Source organism: Anticarsia gemmatalis, chromosome 21, assembly GCF_050436995.1.
Source record: "Anticarsia gemmatalis isolate Benzon Research Colony breed Stoneville strain chromosome 21, ilAntGemm2 primary, whole genome shotgun sequence".
Classification (NCBI taxonomy): Eukaryota; Metazoa; Arthropoda; class Insecta; order Lepidoptera; family Erebidae; genus Anticarsia; species Anticarsia gemmatalis.
The window spans coordinates 8,684,053-8,701,679 of record NC_134765.1 but is presented as its reverse complement, the minus strand read 5'-3'; the positions used below and the strand labels follow the sequence as shown (position 1 = coordinate 8,701,679).

Sequence of the window (17,627 nt, the reverse complement as noted above, 5' to 3'; positions counted from 1 at the left end):
TTCTAATTTTAACTTACAACAGAGTACATTTTCAGGAAAAAAATAAACATGTCAAATAAAAATCAAGATATTTTCAAACATTTTATTTCAACAGCAAATTCAGGCAGTTTACATGAACATAATTCACAAGTTGTGCAACAAGCGTGTCTGTGTCACACCTCCCCTTCAGGAATGTTACATATTGCACCCGTTTACATACATCTATTATATAATTACATAATATAATATACAGAACAACGCAGACTAGAGTTAATGACAAGCTACTACATTACAAAGAGTTTCACGACTTAAAAACAAGTCTCAGATAACTTATCCAATAGATAAATATACAGTTTTCAAACTGTCTATCCATCTGATAGTTAACTAAGACTTGTTTAGAAGTCGTAAAACCATGATTTACTGACTTAGCTTTCCGAAGTTTTGTTTGAAGGCATAAAGCCATTTGCGGACAATGAACCGAGCATGATGGTTATTCATTGGTTATTTCATGTTTACGTATTTACTTATTAGGTATATAATCATATTGTAATACATATTGCATGGGTCAATGTCTAAACTGAACGTACTATAATATAGTGTGTAGCGGATCGCTACATGCAGCGACATCTACTGGGACCAGCGCACAACCAACCGCCACGCGCAGTGTGACTGACGTCACAAGTCCTGAATCGCGCTATCGAAGTTTGCACTGCAACTGGCTATATATACAAGTTCCCGACTACAACAGTCGCCCGACTGTTGTAGTCGGGAACTTGTCTAGCCTAGGCCCACACCAGGCATGATCACCTCGCCTGGTCGGAGGATCCTCCCTTTGTGTTGGAGGAACACGATCACCTCGTTCCTCCACAAGTGAATACGTAAACCAAAATAACTGAATAAATATCCATCATCTCATATCTGTAGTCAAGCAAGTAAATTATCAAATTAGTAACCTTTCGTGCGAAAATATATTACAGCATATACTTTATACTGCCAATACATACATATATTATAATGAAAACTACGCATTATTCCTGGAAAATTCAGTCTTAACTATACAATTTAGTTACGAAAATAAATAATATTGCTATTTAATGCAATAAAAATCAATTTATATCATTCAAATATCTTAGCAGAATTTAAGCTGTATTGGTCTCTTTTTCTCTCATTTACTCTACATAAATATGAAAAGAGATAGGTATATTTAAACTAAAACCATTTTCATACGCTTGCAACATTCGAACTACAATATACAAATATGACAGTGTGAAAAATATGAAACAAAAACAATAAATAAAAAAACATGATATCGACTATTGACTAAAAATTATAATAAATTCGATTTATTATATTGTAGGTACTCATTAATATTTAAACAGATTTACGAAAATAATTTAAGACGATAAATTCTATGATAAATTCAGCGGTTATTGAGGTAATAAAATAATAGTTAACTAGATTCAAGATCTAACTACAGAATTAGCCACATAAAAATAAAAATTCACTACATTTTTAATATACGAGCACACACCCATACTAAAATTAATGTGAAAGTAAATCTATTACCAATGTACAGTCAGCTACAAAATCAAGTAGAATTTTGGAATTAAACATTTCAATCAATATCAAATGTTTTGCTAACATGCAATATGCATGCTTCAAAATATAGGATTTCGTAAGATTGAATATATATTCAGCGACTTTTATAGCCGTGCATTAGTAATAGATTTTCGTTTTCATTAATTCTAGTATGTTTTAAACGGTGCGTGCACTTATGTATACGCACTTTACTTGCAACGTGCAAAGGTTAAAAATGAAACTTTTTCATCATTCATATTTGATTCTATAGTAAAATGTGACTAATTCTCATAGCCAGCGTTCTAAACGATATCTAGAAATTATTTTAAAATGTTTTATTTTACAACAAAATAAATAAATGGTGGCAATGTCTACAAATAAGTAACAATTAGCACGCGTACGTTTCAAATGCATTAACTCATTATTTGTACTGTCTAAACAAATTATAAATTAATTAATACTTTAGCAGCCTATTTATACATGGCTATGTCTTATTGTGTAGTTCAAATTGTGGACAATAAAAAAAATGATTTAACAATATTTTAAAGGTAAGGCAGTGATTTGGTATTTTTGATGATGATGATTTGGTATTTGACACATTAACTATACGAAATAAAAAAGAAAACTAAATTCAAGACCTAACCTTTGCATTCTGGACAGTAGTTAAGAGAATAATTTCAGAAATCCTATAACAACTTGTAAGTGCCCTCTGCCCTTGTAATATTGAAATGTATGTCACCTAACTCACGTGGCGACGATGTGGCAACGAGACATTTCAGTACTAACTGCTTGGAGACGTAGCCAGCGACGCCGCCATGGCGTCCTAGTGAGGCAGTTCTCTTAGACACTTGACCAGCAGTAAGACAGCAGCATTTAAATTACCATACGAAACAAATGTCCACAATTTGAACTACACGAAATGTTAGTGTGTGAACAGTGATTATCTCTGCATGTGTACAGAGTGTTGGTACTTGACGAACGCGATGGCGGCCAGCTCCTTGCAGAACTCCTCCAATACTATGAGACTCTCCACTAACTGGTTGTGTTCACCGCTGAAAAGTATCAGTAAAGGTATAGTTAATAATTTCCGTCATTTGATCATTTGTTTCGTCGGATAAACACAAAACTTTTGTACCCAATTTCTAAATTTTTCGGTATTAACTACTTTATATTCCCTAAAATCAATTTTCAGAAAAACTAGATATAGAAAATGCTGACCTGGGTATCGAACCCGCAACATACCTACACACAATCGGTACCTAGAATGGTTTAAGACCGGGGCTTTTTTGTAATGTAATTTCAAGACAAAAAAAAGATAAACTTTTCATAACTTTCTTTATGTATGAAATACCAAGTTTTGGTCAAACCTTCCTAGTTTAATTTTGGTTCTATCATGTTTTATAGTAGATAAATGTTAGTCTTACCTCTCATCATAACTAGGATCTTCACTCATAAGCTGCAACCTTGTATTCTCAATCACTTTACTATAGTTCCTTAACCTCGGTATCTCCATCGTCAGTCTTTTAGCCAGCTCCTGAAGCGTCTTGAACAACGTCGGCGTTTTCTTTGCCGTCGGCAGACTCGGGTTCAAAAGATACTCGTGCAAATTCGGATGAGGGAGTAAAGCCAACTTTGAAATTATAGACGTAAGGTGCAAATTCACTTGGTACGGCTGCGTCGGCATGTTCGCTAGCAACTTAAATATCATTCTGAAGAAAGGTCCTTCGTCGAATTCTTCTTCGGTAATTTGTGTTAAATCTTTTGTTCGTAAAACTAGTTTTTGTGTGAATTTGTTATCTTCCTTGTCTGGTTTGATGTGAAACTCGTCTAGATGTATGTCTGCTTCGGGCCGGCTGTCGTAGCTGTGTGTGGAGCTGGCTGTCGTGTCGATACCGTTGTAGTCCGTCGGCCAGTGGTACGTTGATGTCACGTCTAGCCAGTACTGAAATGTGTTGGCGGTTTTAAATGATTGTGTGTTTATTTATGTGTATTCATATATATTAAAGTCCGTGTAAAATTGTCGGTAAAACAGCTGACTTACTACTTACCTACCTACCTACCTTTACCTACTTTTACCGGCAATTCTACAAACGCTGCAACTCGATTATAACGATTATTATTATTTCAAATAGACGGTTTTACTCTATAAACGGAATATGCAACCCTGACTAAACTGTTAACAGGAAGCCGACTCCAACACAGTTGAACGAAAGGCTAGGCTCATATAATACTGTTAACTGTTTAAATCAGTCTTACGTCTTCACAGTTGCGTAAGAGTCTTCTAAATAATATTTCCTATGCTACCCGCTAACAGGTAAAATTTAGAGATAAAAGTTAATGATACAGAATCTCCACAATGTTACATTTAGTACTTGATCCTCATTTCCACTCCAGAAACCATTCGTATCCTAAGTTGGAGTTTGATAGTCCAAAACCTATTTAAGTCCTATGTTGCTTAAGTTATCATATTTATGTTTTTTCTACTGCTGATGTTATACTCATAATATATTAAAATTGTATCGAATTTCGCTCTAATCTTCTACAAGAACTACTTTTCATCAGCAGTCAAATTAGTACTTATTCAAGACATTCGTTTTGTAAACTAAACATTTCTATCTACCCCAAACATCTAAAAGCCAAAGATTTGTTCTAAGGTTATTATTTACCTGATAATGTCTATGCGCGTCATGTATGTAATGTTCATAGTCGGCGCCGACGGGGTCCGACAATATGGCGCGCGGCAACAGCAACAGGAAGCTGCAAGAAACGAGGGAACAATCAAACACAACATAATACTTCAATTATTTAATCTCATCTAACAAACATACATCACAGATCTTATCGTGCTATCAGACCGTATCACAAATTATAAAAATTACTAATTCAATTAAACTTTTACGGTTTTCCCAACACTACAGTACATAGAGAAATACCGTAAAAGTATTTCCAATAAAAATATCTATAAAACAATTCACATGGCAATTTCGAATTTTAAATCTTTTAATGATATTCATACACAGACAATGGCAACATTTATTTACACTTTGTTTTTATTATGGCAAGCTATTTCTTGGATATTTAGGCATGATTGTATAAACAAGTTTATATGTATAATTACATAAGAATAACTCTATTTATCTTTTCAAGATAACTATTTACAAAATAATGAGCAACCATGTTTTATTTACAATAACTTTGATATTCTTAAAATAAATTACTGTAGCAAATATTTCGCGTCTATTAACTATCCAACGAACTACTATTAATTATTGAAATCTAACTTCCTTTTGTATGAAAGAAAATCTCGCGCAAGTTTTGTGACTTTAGGGGCAATGCAAGAATAGGATAGATGCCAGTATGAAAAATAAATGCAAGAACAACAGCGCTTAGTGCGGAAAATGCAAGGAAACAAGTCAGTCTAATAAACGCGAAATAGATGCAAAAAATAAATCTCTTTGAAAATAAACCTAACCTATAAATTTCCAGAGCCTTATATATTATTTACAAATATAAAACTTATATATAAAATGAGATTATGGCTTGTACATGGAACGATTCGTTTGTATCACATTATTATTATTTTCTGACTACACTTAGCCTTGTGGCTGAATTTAGCCTTAGCCTTTACTTCGAGAGGCGGAATTTAGCCTTAGCCCTTTGTGAGAGGCTAAAAACAGTTACAGTAGTTTTGAATATATTATTATTTGTTTCGTCAGTCAATCGATTTAAATCATGTTTAGTTGCTAGTTATATTATTGTTACTATTGCATTGTAGTTGCTTGTATGAATATGAAATTATGATTTCATGTTATCATTTATTTCAATAATATTACAATATAATAATGTCACTTTGTGAGTGCCATGAATATCTCAAAAAGAGAGAAAATGAGTCTCTTTAAAAACTTTTAAAATATAAAAGTACTTTCACTTTACAATTTGATACTCAATCAAACTATTATAATGTGTTTTGGGTATAATAATTATGAATGACTCATAAAATAATATTTAACGGTACAAAAGTGTACGTAAATTTTTCCTCTCATTTACTCAATTCTTTAAGTTGGAAATAACCAATTTTAACGTGCTTCTGTAACGTAATATTGTAATATTATTAAAACAAATATACTATATTATTATATATTAATCTGTATAAATGGCGCTATCGTTATATGCGGTGGGAAGAGGTATATTTTCTTTTGCCATTATTTCTTCTATGGAAGTTTTGAGCCGCTCTAGCCGCCTAGAAAAAGCGTCAGTATTTTATTAAGCACATTGCAATTATATTTTATTAAGCTGATGCAAGCGATAAATAATAACCTGATAGCGTTAGCGGTAATGAGATTTTGTTATTTGTTTATTGTAAAAAAGCTGTATGTTAGTATTATTAACAGTTGAAGAAATATATAGGACGATAAAATAGCCTACAAAAGGGGGGCAGGGGGTCGTATAAATAGTTTATTATTGGTACACATATAAGACAGAGTAGCTTTGACAATCTGGGTGATGTTTTATTAAAAATAATCTAGTAATATTGTATTACTTTTTAAAGATTGGTCATAGATAATTCTAAATGATAGGTTTTTTTCATGATACTGTCTATTTTATTTCAGTCATTATACATAACATGTCTAAGTCTACATAAACCAAATACCAATGACTAAGCAATGACTATAGAACTTATATCCCTCAAAAATAGAACCACACTCAACACAACACATTATATTGAACGAGAATTGATAACTATTAAGAAAACTTTACAATGGATTCTTTTCGAAATCGCTTATATACCTACAATAATTCTCTCTTTAAAACAAAGCTATACTATGTAGGCCCCAAGGCATAAAATCCCTTCTAATACGGGAAATTATTGCACGTGATTTCTTTTTTTTTTACTTTCACAATCTCCACAGAGATAACCTTATATAAAATTAAAAATAAAATGACAGTCAGCATTTTAATTTCTGTTTAGACATACCCATAATCTACCTCTATTAATTTTTAATGTCTGTAATAATACACGAACTGTCACCAATTCTCGCTCAACACACTACCACACAGTACACATTATAATATGTATGTAAAGGTACTACTAACCTGTTAATAACTCTGTGTATATTGTCGGCTGCGTCATTGTGCTGCTTCAAGTCTAACCCTTCGTGAGACAGGATGTCTGTGATCTGCTCGTTCACGTGGTCTTCGTGTTGCAGTTGCTTCATCGCTTCTCTATGAAAGAAGATCAAATTATTAGTGAAGTTTATAATCTTAGCAAATGTATGGTACGCGTACACGTATATATACGTGCACGTACTGATAGGTACGTTAGTAATGAGATTATTTTGAAATATGCTATCATAATAAAAAAAAACATAGTTACATGTTGACAGACACACAGAAAAATAGAGTTTTATGCCCGAATATAGAGTTTAATTTTACGTGTGCTTTAATCGTTTTACTCGACAAATGTCGTTCGTTAAAGTTCTGATATTCAAGTTGTGCGTGGATACACATGAATTATAACGTATTAAATTTGTGACAGTTGACTTGGATTTATCAGTCACTGTATAATTTAAAGCGGATGCAAACCGAGATCACGATTTATTACTATCTCTTCACTTACTTTTTTTTAAGTCAGTAAAGGGTTAAGTATGTGTGTTGCTAGTTACCTGTTCCTCTCCCGCTCCCGACAGATGGACAGATCGTTGAGTCGGTCCCGCTCGGCGTCGTCGGGCGGCGCGTGCTGCAGGTAGCCGCGGGACGTGACGCGCGCCAGCACCACGCGCTGGATACTGTGCTCCGTGCCCTTCTCGATTATCGTCTACAACAATAATTTAACATATTGCTGAACAACTTACTAAATAAGGGCAATTCACTTTAACTAAATATAATGAGAGTGCGATTTCTGGAATGAGAAAATCGATTGAGGAATAATAGTTTGACAATTGAATTTACTTAAAAAAAATAGTTGATGCGGAATATAGTAAGAGTGCTGAGTAGTTTTTTTTTTTTAATTCATATACGTTGACAATCTATAGTAGTAGGAAAGTGCACTATTAATTTCCACCACAGATTTTATATACGATATGCGGTACGAAATGCTTTAGTAATATGAAAACTTCAGAGGTATTTCTATAAAGAAAATATGGCTATGTATTGACTTCACTACTGACCTCAAAGAACCGTAGCGTTTCTAACGTCAAGTCATAGTTTTCTGTGAGACAGTTGTTTATTAAAGTGTGTAGTAGCGGCCATTCTGATACTTCGCCGTCACCGACTAGCCAGTTGGAGAATTCTGAAACAATACATAGAATAGTGTTATTAAAATAGACAACTCCCGCACTAAAAATTGTGTCGCGGGGACTTTTACAAACATTCAAACAACGGACACATAATACAACCAGACCCGAAAAAACTTTTTGTAGATCTCACAAATAATTCCCCCGTGTGGGAATCGAACACACAACCTCCGGATGCCATGGTAAACTCGTGGCGACCATGTCAACCATTGCGGCACGGAGGTAAAACTTAAATTTTTCAAGTTCAAATTTTGCTTACATAGATAGTTTAATGGACGTTTTAACCTGACGACCACGTTAGCAATAATAGTCTATATTACTGTCAAAATTTGTAAACTATTTCTATAAGACCAAGACGACTTTCAATAAATTTTACATACGGGACAACATTTGAGATGTTTATAGAATGTTCTAAATAGCCATAGTGGTTGCCATAGTTACCGTTAATGAGATCAGGCGAGTCGACGACCTTGAGACACTTGGCGAGTATGGCGGTGACCAGCACCGCGTGGTGCACGTCCGTGATGCCGGTCTCCGCCGTGCCTTCCAGGAAGTTCTGACGAAACGTCCGAGATAGATGCGCCGCTATCGTCGGGTGGCATTCCTGGACAAAAGGTGAAATACTTAATAAGACATTTATTAATGTTAGATCTATAAATAATAAAAAAATCTGTCTCCTTTAATTCAAGCGTTTAGAAGTGTCCATGACAAGTTCACATACAAATGTGCAACATAGTATTATATTTTTTTAAATAACTATTTCCCAACGTGCTGCGGGTGACGTACTCACATGTACACGTTGGCGTGTACGGGCTTTCATGTATACGTGTGTGAAGACCAATTAATTAATTCTTCCTACATTTCTCTTAATAGTTTATCTACAACGGTCGCTTAACATAGAACCTGTTTATATCACATTTACTATACCCGACTGTATGATTATAAACAAATTACCTAAACTGTACGTACCTTCATCAGTGTATCACAGTAGTCTAGCCAGGAGAAGAAGCTGGTCAGCTCTCTGTATCCGTGGAACTTGCTGTATGTCTTGTCACCAAAGTCCTGGGCCACGTACCTAAACAATATTATTTATTTACTTATAGTATGAAGCCAGTTATACACGAAAGTTACAGAGGCGTATGAAATACACCCACGTTTTGCCATCAATAATGTTGGGAACCATGTAACTTATCACCAATATTCCTATATACGGAGCTGAAGTTTTTACTGTCCAGACCCAGGTTTCCAGCTTGCACCCTTTTACGACCTTCTCTATCACCATTTCATAATGCATGTACATATATTGTAAATGTCGGTTCATTGGTTTAGCAGCAAAATCATGATAGTCAGACACACATTTATAATATTAGTACGATATAGAAAGAATACTCACGCCCAAGTAATATTAAGATGGTCGACATCACTAGGGTCGACGTTAGCCGGCACACACTTGTACTTGGCCGCCAGCTTGTCCACGACGGTCTCGCACGCCGGACTGCAGCTCGTCAGCAGGTTGGCGATGTCGTCCTCCGGGAGCGACGACACTATCATTATACCCTCACACGCTCGGAGGACTACTTGGTTATCCTGGAACAGGAAACATGGCCTTAGAACATTTGGAGACTGTTTTAGAAAGTGAAAAAATAGGTCGGGTATTAAGATTAGGTATATATGTTACTGTAAAAGCCCGAACAGTGGTAAATCCTAAGATTTTCCGGTAAAACCTAAGATTTACCAACTCACGATGGTAAAAGTCCGAACAATACTTTTATTTCGAACTTTTACCTCTATTCACTTGATGATGTCGAGATGTCACCGGAGCCCCGCTTCCCGGGGCTCCTCCTTCTGGGTGGTATAAAAAAAAATAACACGTTATGATATGACTTTATCAACTTTTACCGTGTGATTATGTAAATCCTGAGATCTATCAAGTGAATAGTGGTAAAAGTTCGAAATAAAAGAATTGTTCGGACTTTTACCATTGAGAGTTGGTAAATCTTAGGTTTTACCGGAATATCTTAGGATTTACCACAGTTCGGGCTTTTACAGTAACATATACACAGGTAAATTAATCTATGGTTTCAAAAATATTTAGCAGTGAATTTTTGAAGAAATAGAAGGTTATACACCTTAATCTTAATCCCACCGTAATAGTGAATGAATAACCATTTTATTTTCTGGTGGCCTTGATTTCGTTTTTTATATACTGTTTGCAATTTCTCAACTCTCTGGCAAGGAGAAGTCATTGCTAACGTTGCCTTTGCTGTCAAGTTAATTAATTATTATTATTTTTTATTAAATTTAAAATTAAATACTCAAACTTCGAAAAATCATTGGTGAGACTTTGGGTGCAAATACCATTTGCCTCGTAGACGAACGTCTAGGTTTGATTCGGTTATTACTACTAACAACTTATAAATGATACTCACAGCACTATTCAAATACGACAACAGCAGATCAATCAGCAGGAACTTATCATTATCATCGTACACCGTCTTATGGCTCTTACACGACACGTTATCGTCCACCGAACTGCTTGACGTCGCGTTACAATTGTCGTCCCGTCCCGTGCGTATAATGGACACGTTTCTTAACGGGTTCGCGGGTAACTCCACTTCAAATAAAGGATTTTTCTTTGGCGTTTGTATTTTACTCCTAATTGGTATTAATTTTTGTATATCTTCGGGTATGCTTAGTAATGTTGATTTGTCTTCGACGAAGGGTGTGGTGAAAATGTTGGCGAGCCCAGGTTCTTTACGAACAAGGCCGCATAGTGTGAGCAGTAGTTCCACTTCCTCTTTCTCTGTCGGCGATGCGGGGGATTCGTTGCATTGGATTAGCATGCGCTGGAAATATAATAGTTTGTTAAAGCAATTTTTTGGGTTCGTTATTTCAAAAATAAAATTGTGACAAAGTTGAAGAAAGTTATTCTAAACTAAAATTTAAAATACGTTATTAGTTTCAAAACATTAAATGCGATAGATATAAGATGTATCTGTTAACTTTCACAAATGTAAGTCTAATTCTTAAGTTTATTCTTTAAAAATCTACCAATCAAATGTTTAAACTTTTCTATGTGTGTTTGATAAGGAAAAATTGTTTAATGCTCGTGCATTTGTTTAGTACTCGATAAAAATATGTATAGTTTATCCTGTAGATCGATAACATAAGGAAAACTCCTTCAAAATACCAAATAAAGATTTCCTTTACTGTAACTATAAAAAGCCATTCTTTAAATAATTCATTCTTAACGTCTGTCTAAAACTAATTAAAGGTATTTTTTATTGTCAACTTGTTCACAAACAATGAAATGTAATCAATAATAAGATTATCAGATCAATAATAAGACTCATGTTTATAAAATTAACTGTTTTGTTTAATTCAATAGAAAAATAATTACTGAGAGAAAATATTATACCGGGAGTTATTTCAGCAGTTCCTGTTCTTACTTTTTTTAACCCTTTACTTTCCCACTGCTGGGCAAGTATCCCAAACGAGGAAGGCGTTAGGCCTTGAGTCCAGTACCTTAATACATTATTTTTTAAAGTCCTTTATATGTAAAGACCAGTACTTTAATTTTTTTTTATAAGTCCCTTCTACGCAAAGAAGAGAAAAATTACAACCAGAGACATTTTTAATCATAAATTTACCTGCAAAGGTCTATAAACATGTGCACTGTTGACACAGGGCTGCCTCGTTCTCCTCAGCAGCGCAGTCCCCGTGGTGAGCGCCAGTGCCCTCGCTCCGGGCGGTCTGTCCGCCGCCGCGAGCGCAGTTAACGCGTCCAGCAGACAGATCGAACGCTGCACTATAGCTTCTAAACACGGTCCCACGGTACCCCCGTGCTGTTCTTTTTCTTCGTCTACTATTAACTGTAAAGAAAATACATAAATCATCTTTATTATAATATATTATATATTATGAAATGAACTTCCTTGTCGCGTCTGTCTGTCTGTTTGTCTGTCTCTTTGCGATAAACTCATAATCGACTGAACAGATTTCCATACGGATTTAATCACTAGGTGGAGCTATTCCCGAGGAAGCTTTGAGAGTATTGTGGTATTATCTTGAATGATTTCTATTAGGTTTTCTGTAAACTTCACGGAATCATTTCAAAGATTCAGATGGCATTCAGAAGGCAGATGGACAGTCAAATATAAAACAAATAGTCTGATGCTTAAAACTCATTATTTTAAGTCGGCCTAGTCATGAAGAAATTGTAGAGATCAAATGTGTCATACAAAAATGTAACTTTCATAACAATCATTGTCTCGAAAGACAATTAATGTTCAACACTGTTGAGGAATTCTTAAGCGTTAAGAAATTAATAACATTTATTTTTAAGACATCTCACGCACTAAGATTGTGTCCTTTAACTATGCTGGAAGTGAAACCCAGGTACCCTACCCTAACCAATGATAGTAAGTCTCGATGTGGCGTAAATTCATTTACCAACAGCTTACTGTAGGACAAGATAATAATATGTTTATAGTGTCCCAAGTGAGTGTACAGGTACACTTTTCATTCCTTCTCTCTCATAGCCCGGTGAGACGGATAACCGACACGACTAGAGAGAGGTCAGGCCCAGAACCGATAGCTTTACATGCTCTCCGTGGTACGAGGGTCTACGGCCTGCAAATTCCATACTCGGACCTATCACTTAAAATACTTAAAAAAAGAAACAAATGGCAACTTTATTACACACATATATATGTGGCATTATACCTGCGGTAAACAAGTGCATTTAGGAATCAGTTATGCCATTGTGGGCGTCTCGTGACGACGTCGATCGATATTTCACTTTATCAGTTTGTAACATCTGCATATTTTACTGTTCTGAACTGATTGGCAAGTAAACAAACGGTTAAGTTTAACAATTTATAGGTATTACATCCGACAATACCTTTTTTTTTTTTTTTTTTTTTTCATGGGGAAATGCATTACGCATACCCTGCGCCCTGGGTGGAGCACAGGGTTATGTGGGACTCTCCCACCAGAAGGGCGGGCATACACCACTAAAACCCCACGAGTGCCTGCCTGTTCGTCGACTGTGTGACGTGCGACGGGATAACTGCTTGCGCTTAGAACCGCAAGTCGCACGCCACGCGGTTGCCCCTTCCACGGGGGCCCTTCCTAGGACATCCGACAATACCTACTTGTACCTCTCTCTCTCTCTGTCTTTCATGCTATGAATCACATATGATAGAAGGGTCAGCCTTCCCGATATTTTTTCTCCTCCACTTCGCTCTGTGCTGGACATTGTCTTCGGAAACCTCACACTCATTCATTTCTTTTTGCACTTACAATCCCTACAATACCTACTTGTACCTAATTTATCGAATTCCAATATCAGTTAAACAGACACGTCAAACTAATAACATCTCTTTTTTCGTCGAGGTTTTTAAAAAGCCAGTTACCATAGGTTACTTCAGCATACAATTAACGTAAGTATAAATAGTACAACAATAACCTAAACAAACCTCTTAAGTGGCGAGGTGATCGCCCTAATCACTGGACATTCTACGATCCTACTAATATTATAAATGCGAAAGTTTGTGAGTAAAACAATAGATGTAGTAACAAACATCCATAAATGTTTGTTACTCTTTCACGCAAATACTACACAATCGATAACGATGAAATTTGGTATATAGGTTGCTGAAGACCCATAATAACACAAAGCCTACTTTTTATCCCTGAGATCGGGATTTACACGGGAAGGGTTTCCATGCGGACGAAGTCGCGGGCGGCCTCTAGTACTTAATAAATGACATACTATTATTTCATTAAATTCCACTGCAAATAACTCGGTTGGTCGGATGTCTTTCTTGTGTATTGCAATCAGTATACAATGGAATAATTGAATAATGTGAGTTTATTGAGCCCTCCCGAGAGGATATGCACTGAAAGTGTATTTGCTATTATAATCAGCACAAAGAAAGTTTGAGAAACGTTTTCTTATATCCTTTGCTCATATATCAGACACGGTATATAACGCTGTTTCTTGCACTAACCGAGTGCTTTGACATACCAGAATCTAGGATAGAAAACTCTATCCTTTATGCAGCATAAACAAGTACCTACTTATATTATAAATGCGAAAGTAACTCTGTCTAGATCTTCTAAAAAACTTTACAAATATATTTTTATCCCGGAAATGTCACGATAGCAGGAACTAAACGGGTAATAGGGTACATAACAATAGTCCACAAGGACAGGATCACGGACAAAATGCTATTATACACTATCAAAATAAGTTTTGCCGATACCAATATCGCCCTGTTTCTTTTTCCAGTATAAAAGCAAGCATTTTAAATAACAATATCTGTACATGCTACACAATCGAATTTACTAACAAACCGACTGATAAATGAAATCCCAACGATTTTAATTAATCGCAAACATTGTTATAGCTATGAAGGTCATCACATAGACGCACGCGCCGTGTAATAGATTCGTATAGTTCGTCTACAATTAACATACATACATACATAAAATAACGCATTTTCCCCATAGAGAAAAAGGCAGAAAACAAAACTCATCTTTGTCTATTGGAAAACGTATTCAGGATTTGAAACAACATCGTATATGTTAATTCATATAAACTAGACGACTTTTGTAGCGCAGTAGCTCTGACGGACCACCACGCGAAGTTCGTTAGTTCGATTCCCGTATGAAAAAAAAATTGGGGCGATACGGAGAGAGAACAGTCTTGAAAAAAATGTGATAAATATTTTCAAAATATGTTCAGTAGTTGTGCATGAAAAAGTAGCAATACATTCATCTAACTTTCGCGTTTAATAGTAGTACGATTGCACCGATTTGAATATCTCACGAGAGAAAGTGTTGTACATAAAAATGTAATGAAATGAAAGTATGTAATTCTATGATTTGTGATGCAAATCGTGAAATATGGCCCAAGTGTGTGAAACAAATGAATAAAGATATGAGTAATGAAGAATATATTATGATGTGTTTATGCAGATGTTTTTTTATAAAGCAGTTGATTTAAAATTATTTGTTTTATCGTAATGAGATCGACCTAAATCATAAAGGTCAATAAATTATTTATTTTGAGCTGCTTTTGACTTTGCTAGGTTTTTGCTTGTCAATACGTCGTGTGAAAGGATGATTTCGATGATCGAGATGCCGAGAATTCTAAAACAACTTAGAACTTTGCTGGAGGTTCACAGGCCTGCCAGTATTGTGAAACCCATAAAGATAAAAAACTTTTCTACTCATACTTGGTTAACTATCTACTACATAACTGTTACCAGCAACCTTAAATGGCCAACCTCCAGAGATCATCATCATCATTCAGAGGAAATGTCCATTTGTATTGCCAATTGTGCACAAGCGTGCATGATTTTATATATCTATATTAACATATCAAAACTTAAGTATTTTTAAGTGTTAAATTCATAGTCAAGAAAAGAACAAAAATGATTTTTTGTTAACCAACATTAAGCTTGTTTGCTTTCTGGAATTCTTTTAAAATGATATAACCTGCCATGCTCATTTCTTTCTCCATTCAAAAAGCCTAAAGAATACTTTACTGTTATGTAAACTACCTGTCATCTTATAAGGCAGAACGTTCAACAACTAAAAGTGTTATCAAGCCTTGACTTTATGCTTATCAATGCAAATAACGAGCAATACTAATATATGTAAATTACATGTATTTAAAATTCACTACTCTACTTCAATACATTCAAATACAGTTAAAAGAAGCAATGCTCCTTTAAAGGTGAGCAAAATATCATATGAATATTGTAAATGCGAAATTTTGGATGGATGTTTGGTACTAAATTGGACTAAAACTACTGAAATAGTATATTATTTAAACTGTGGAATCTTTTCATATGCATGAGAATCACAGCCGAATTTTGTGTTTAGTTTCAAATAGAAATCCTTCTTTAAATAGTAAACTTAAATTGTACATCCACTATTAATCTGTGTGAAAATTTAGCCAAACGCAACAGGAGTTTTGCAAGGCATGAAAACCTGCAGCAGACCTAAATGTCCAGTCTTTTTTAATTTGCAGATTTTGAAGATAAAGCATAAAACAGTAACTCCATTTAAAAATAATTTCAAAATATTTTTGTTTATTGGTATCATAACTGTCAAGGGCAAACTCTATGGATAGAAATGGTCGCACACAAATTGACTTATGTTGTCACATGATGTTTATCAATTATAACAAGATTAGATAATTACAAATCCATGTAAACATGGCCTAGTTATTAAATGATTAGAAAATAAATGTCTTATGTCATTATTATAAGTAATTAATACTTTTTTTCTTATGCATAATTTCAATGGAAATATGTCAATTTTAACAGCAACTGTGGTTTAAGCTGTAGTTATAATTGGTTGTTTTGTAGAAATTCATTAATTTTAAGTATCAAAAATGTACCTAAATCCTTGCTAATTTCCTACTGTTATAAATATACAGACAGAATTTTTACAAACAACAATAAACATAATGCTGTTAATTTGAATGTTAGCCTTGACATCTAAACAGAATTGACCTTTCCTCTGCACTACATAATAATAATTTTGTCACAATATTGACAAAGTTGCATGTTATGCATGGTCTTATAAGAAGCACAAAATTCATGGTCTTAAGTGGAATCTGATTATATGATATACTCTTCCTACTGATACAATAAATACAAATGTTTGTGGCGATGAATGTATGTACAGCTGTTACTCTTTAAGAAACTACTGGATGAATTTCAATGTAATTTAGTACACTGATAACTTATAAACTGGATTAACACATAAGATACTTTTAACCCTGAGAAATCTTTTCGTGCAGACAAAGTAGGATACAGAAGCGAGTACATTATTACAACGCAAAATGTGTATTCAAAATATTTACTTACCTATAATTTGTTTATCGCCTACAGACTGAATTATAGTCACTAATGGCAGTAATAAAAGAAAATAAATGGGTCTATTCTTATCTGATTTATAGCTTTATTATAGTCTATTTGGATAACTAAATACTAGAATTTTAGAACATGTCTAGAAGGTAAAATACCTCCCTATTAACCCCTCAGCCTGCCTGTTTAAACATAAAAAGGGGAAGGCCACGGCAACTAAGTATAAATCTAACAATATGTAGGGTATATTTTACTCCATAGGTGATAAATAAGCGTCAACTTACGTACCTGTAACATTTGATGCAAGTGGTGCGGTATCCTAGTCTCCTCTATGTGCATTTTATTACTGTCGTCGTAATTCTGGTAGAAGTTCAGTATCATCTTCCAGTGATACTCAAAATCCTCTAGTCTTGTAGCTGGAGGGGCCAGCTGTAACAACAATAGGCATGTTAATTTACTCTACACATGCGCGTTTGTCCGATAATATTAATTGTTATTCTCTTACAACGTCCGCCGCGGTTTGCAGCACGTCGGAAAAACGACTCAACATCTTCGCAAATTACACTTTTACACAAAACTACACATTACACAGGTCAAGGAAATGATTAAAAGAATAATAGGAAGCCTAAATAAAGCATTTAAATCATTTTATAATCGCCATACGAAATTTTATCACAACACAGCACGAATAAATACAGAACTAGCGAAATTGACAGAAATTATTTTGACAATCATCGATTGTCAATGTCAATGATTGATGAACGATACGAATGAATGATTTCATTCAGTCAGATGACAAAATAGAGAGCGACTGATTTGCGATTCTGCGGACAAAAGGTACCGGTTTTAGTTGTAAATTTAAAATATATCTTACACAAGTTATAGGTAG

General features: G+C 34.7%; 1 protein-coding gene across 2 annotated transcripts; it reads right to left on the bottom strand.

Moving 5' to 3' along the window:
* Positions 1-56: 56 nt before the first annotated feature.
* On the bottom strand, positions 57-17,469 carry LOC142982206 (FHF complex subunit HOOK interacting protein 2A-like). Of its 2 annotated transcripts, XM_076128602.1 has the most exons (13): positions 17,244-17,469; positions 17,027-17,167; positions 11,501-11,722; positions 10,280-10,696; positions 9,244-9,437; positions 8,820-8,925; positions 8,292-8,454; positions 7,725-7,846; positions 7,221-7,372; positions 6,652-6,780; positions 4,224-4,314; positions 2,982-3,499; positions 57-2,609 (listed from the first exon to the last, which is right to left on the bottom strand). In XM_076128602.1, the coding sequence occupies exons 1-13, from the start codon at positions 17,286-17,288 to the stop codon at positions 2,498-2,500; spliced, it is 2,412 nt and encodes an 803-aa protein (XP_075984717.1). In that variant the 5' UTR covers positions 17,289-17,469; the 3' UTR covers positions 57-2,497. The 2 variants fall into 2 exon arrangements, with proteins under 2 accessions (XP_075984717.1, XP_075984718.1); XM_076128603.1 differs by lacking the exons at positions 17,027-17,167; positions 17,244-17,469 and adding an exon at positions 16,739-16,902.
* Positions 17,470-17,627: the final 158 nt, after the last annotated feature.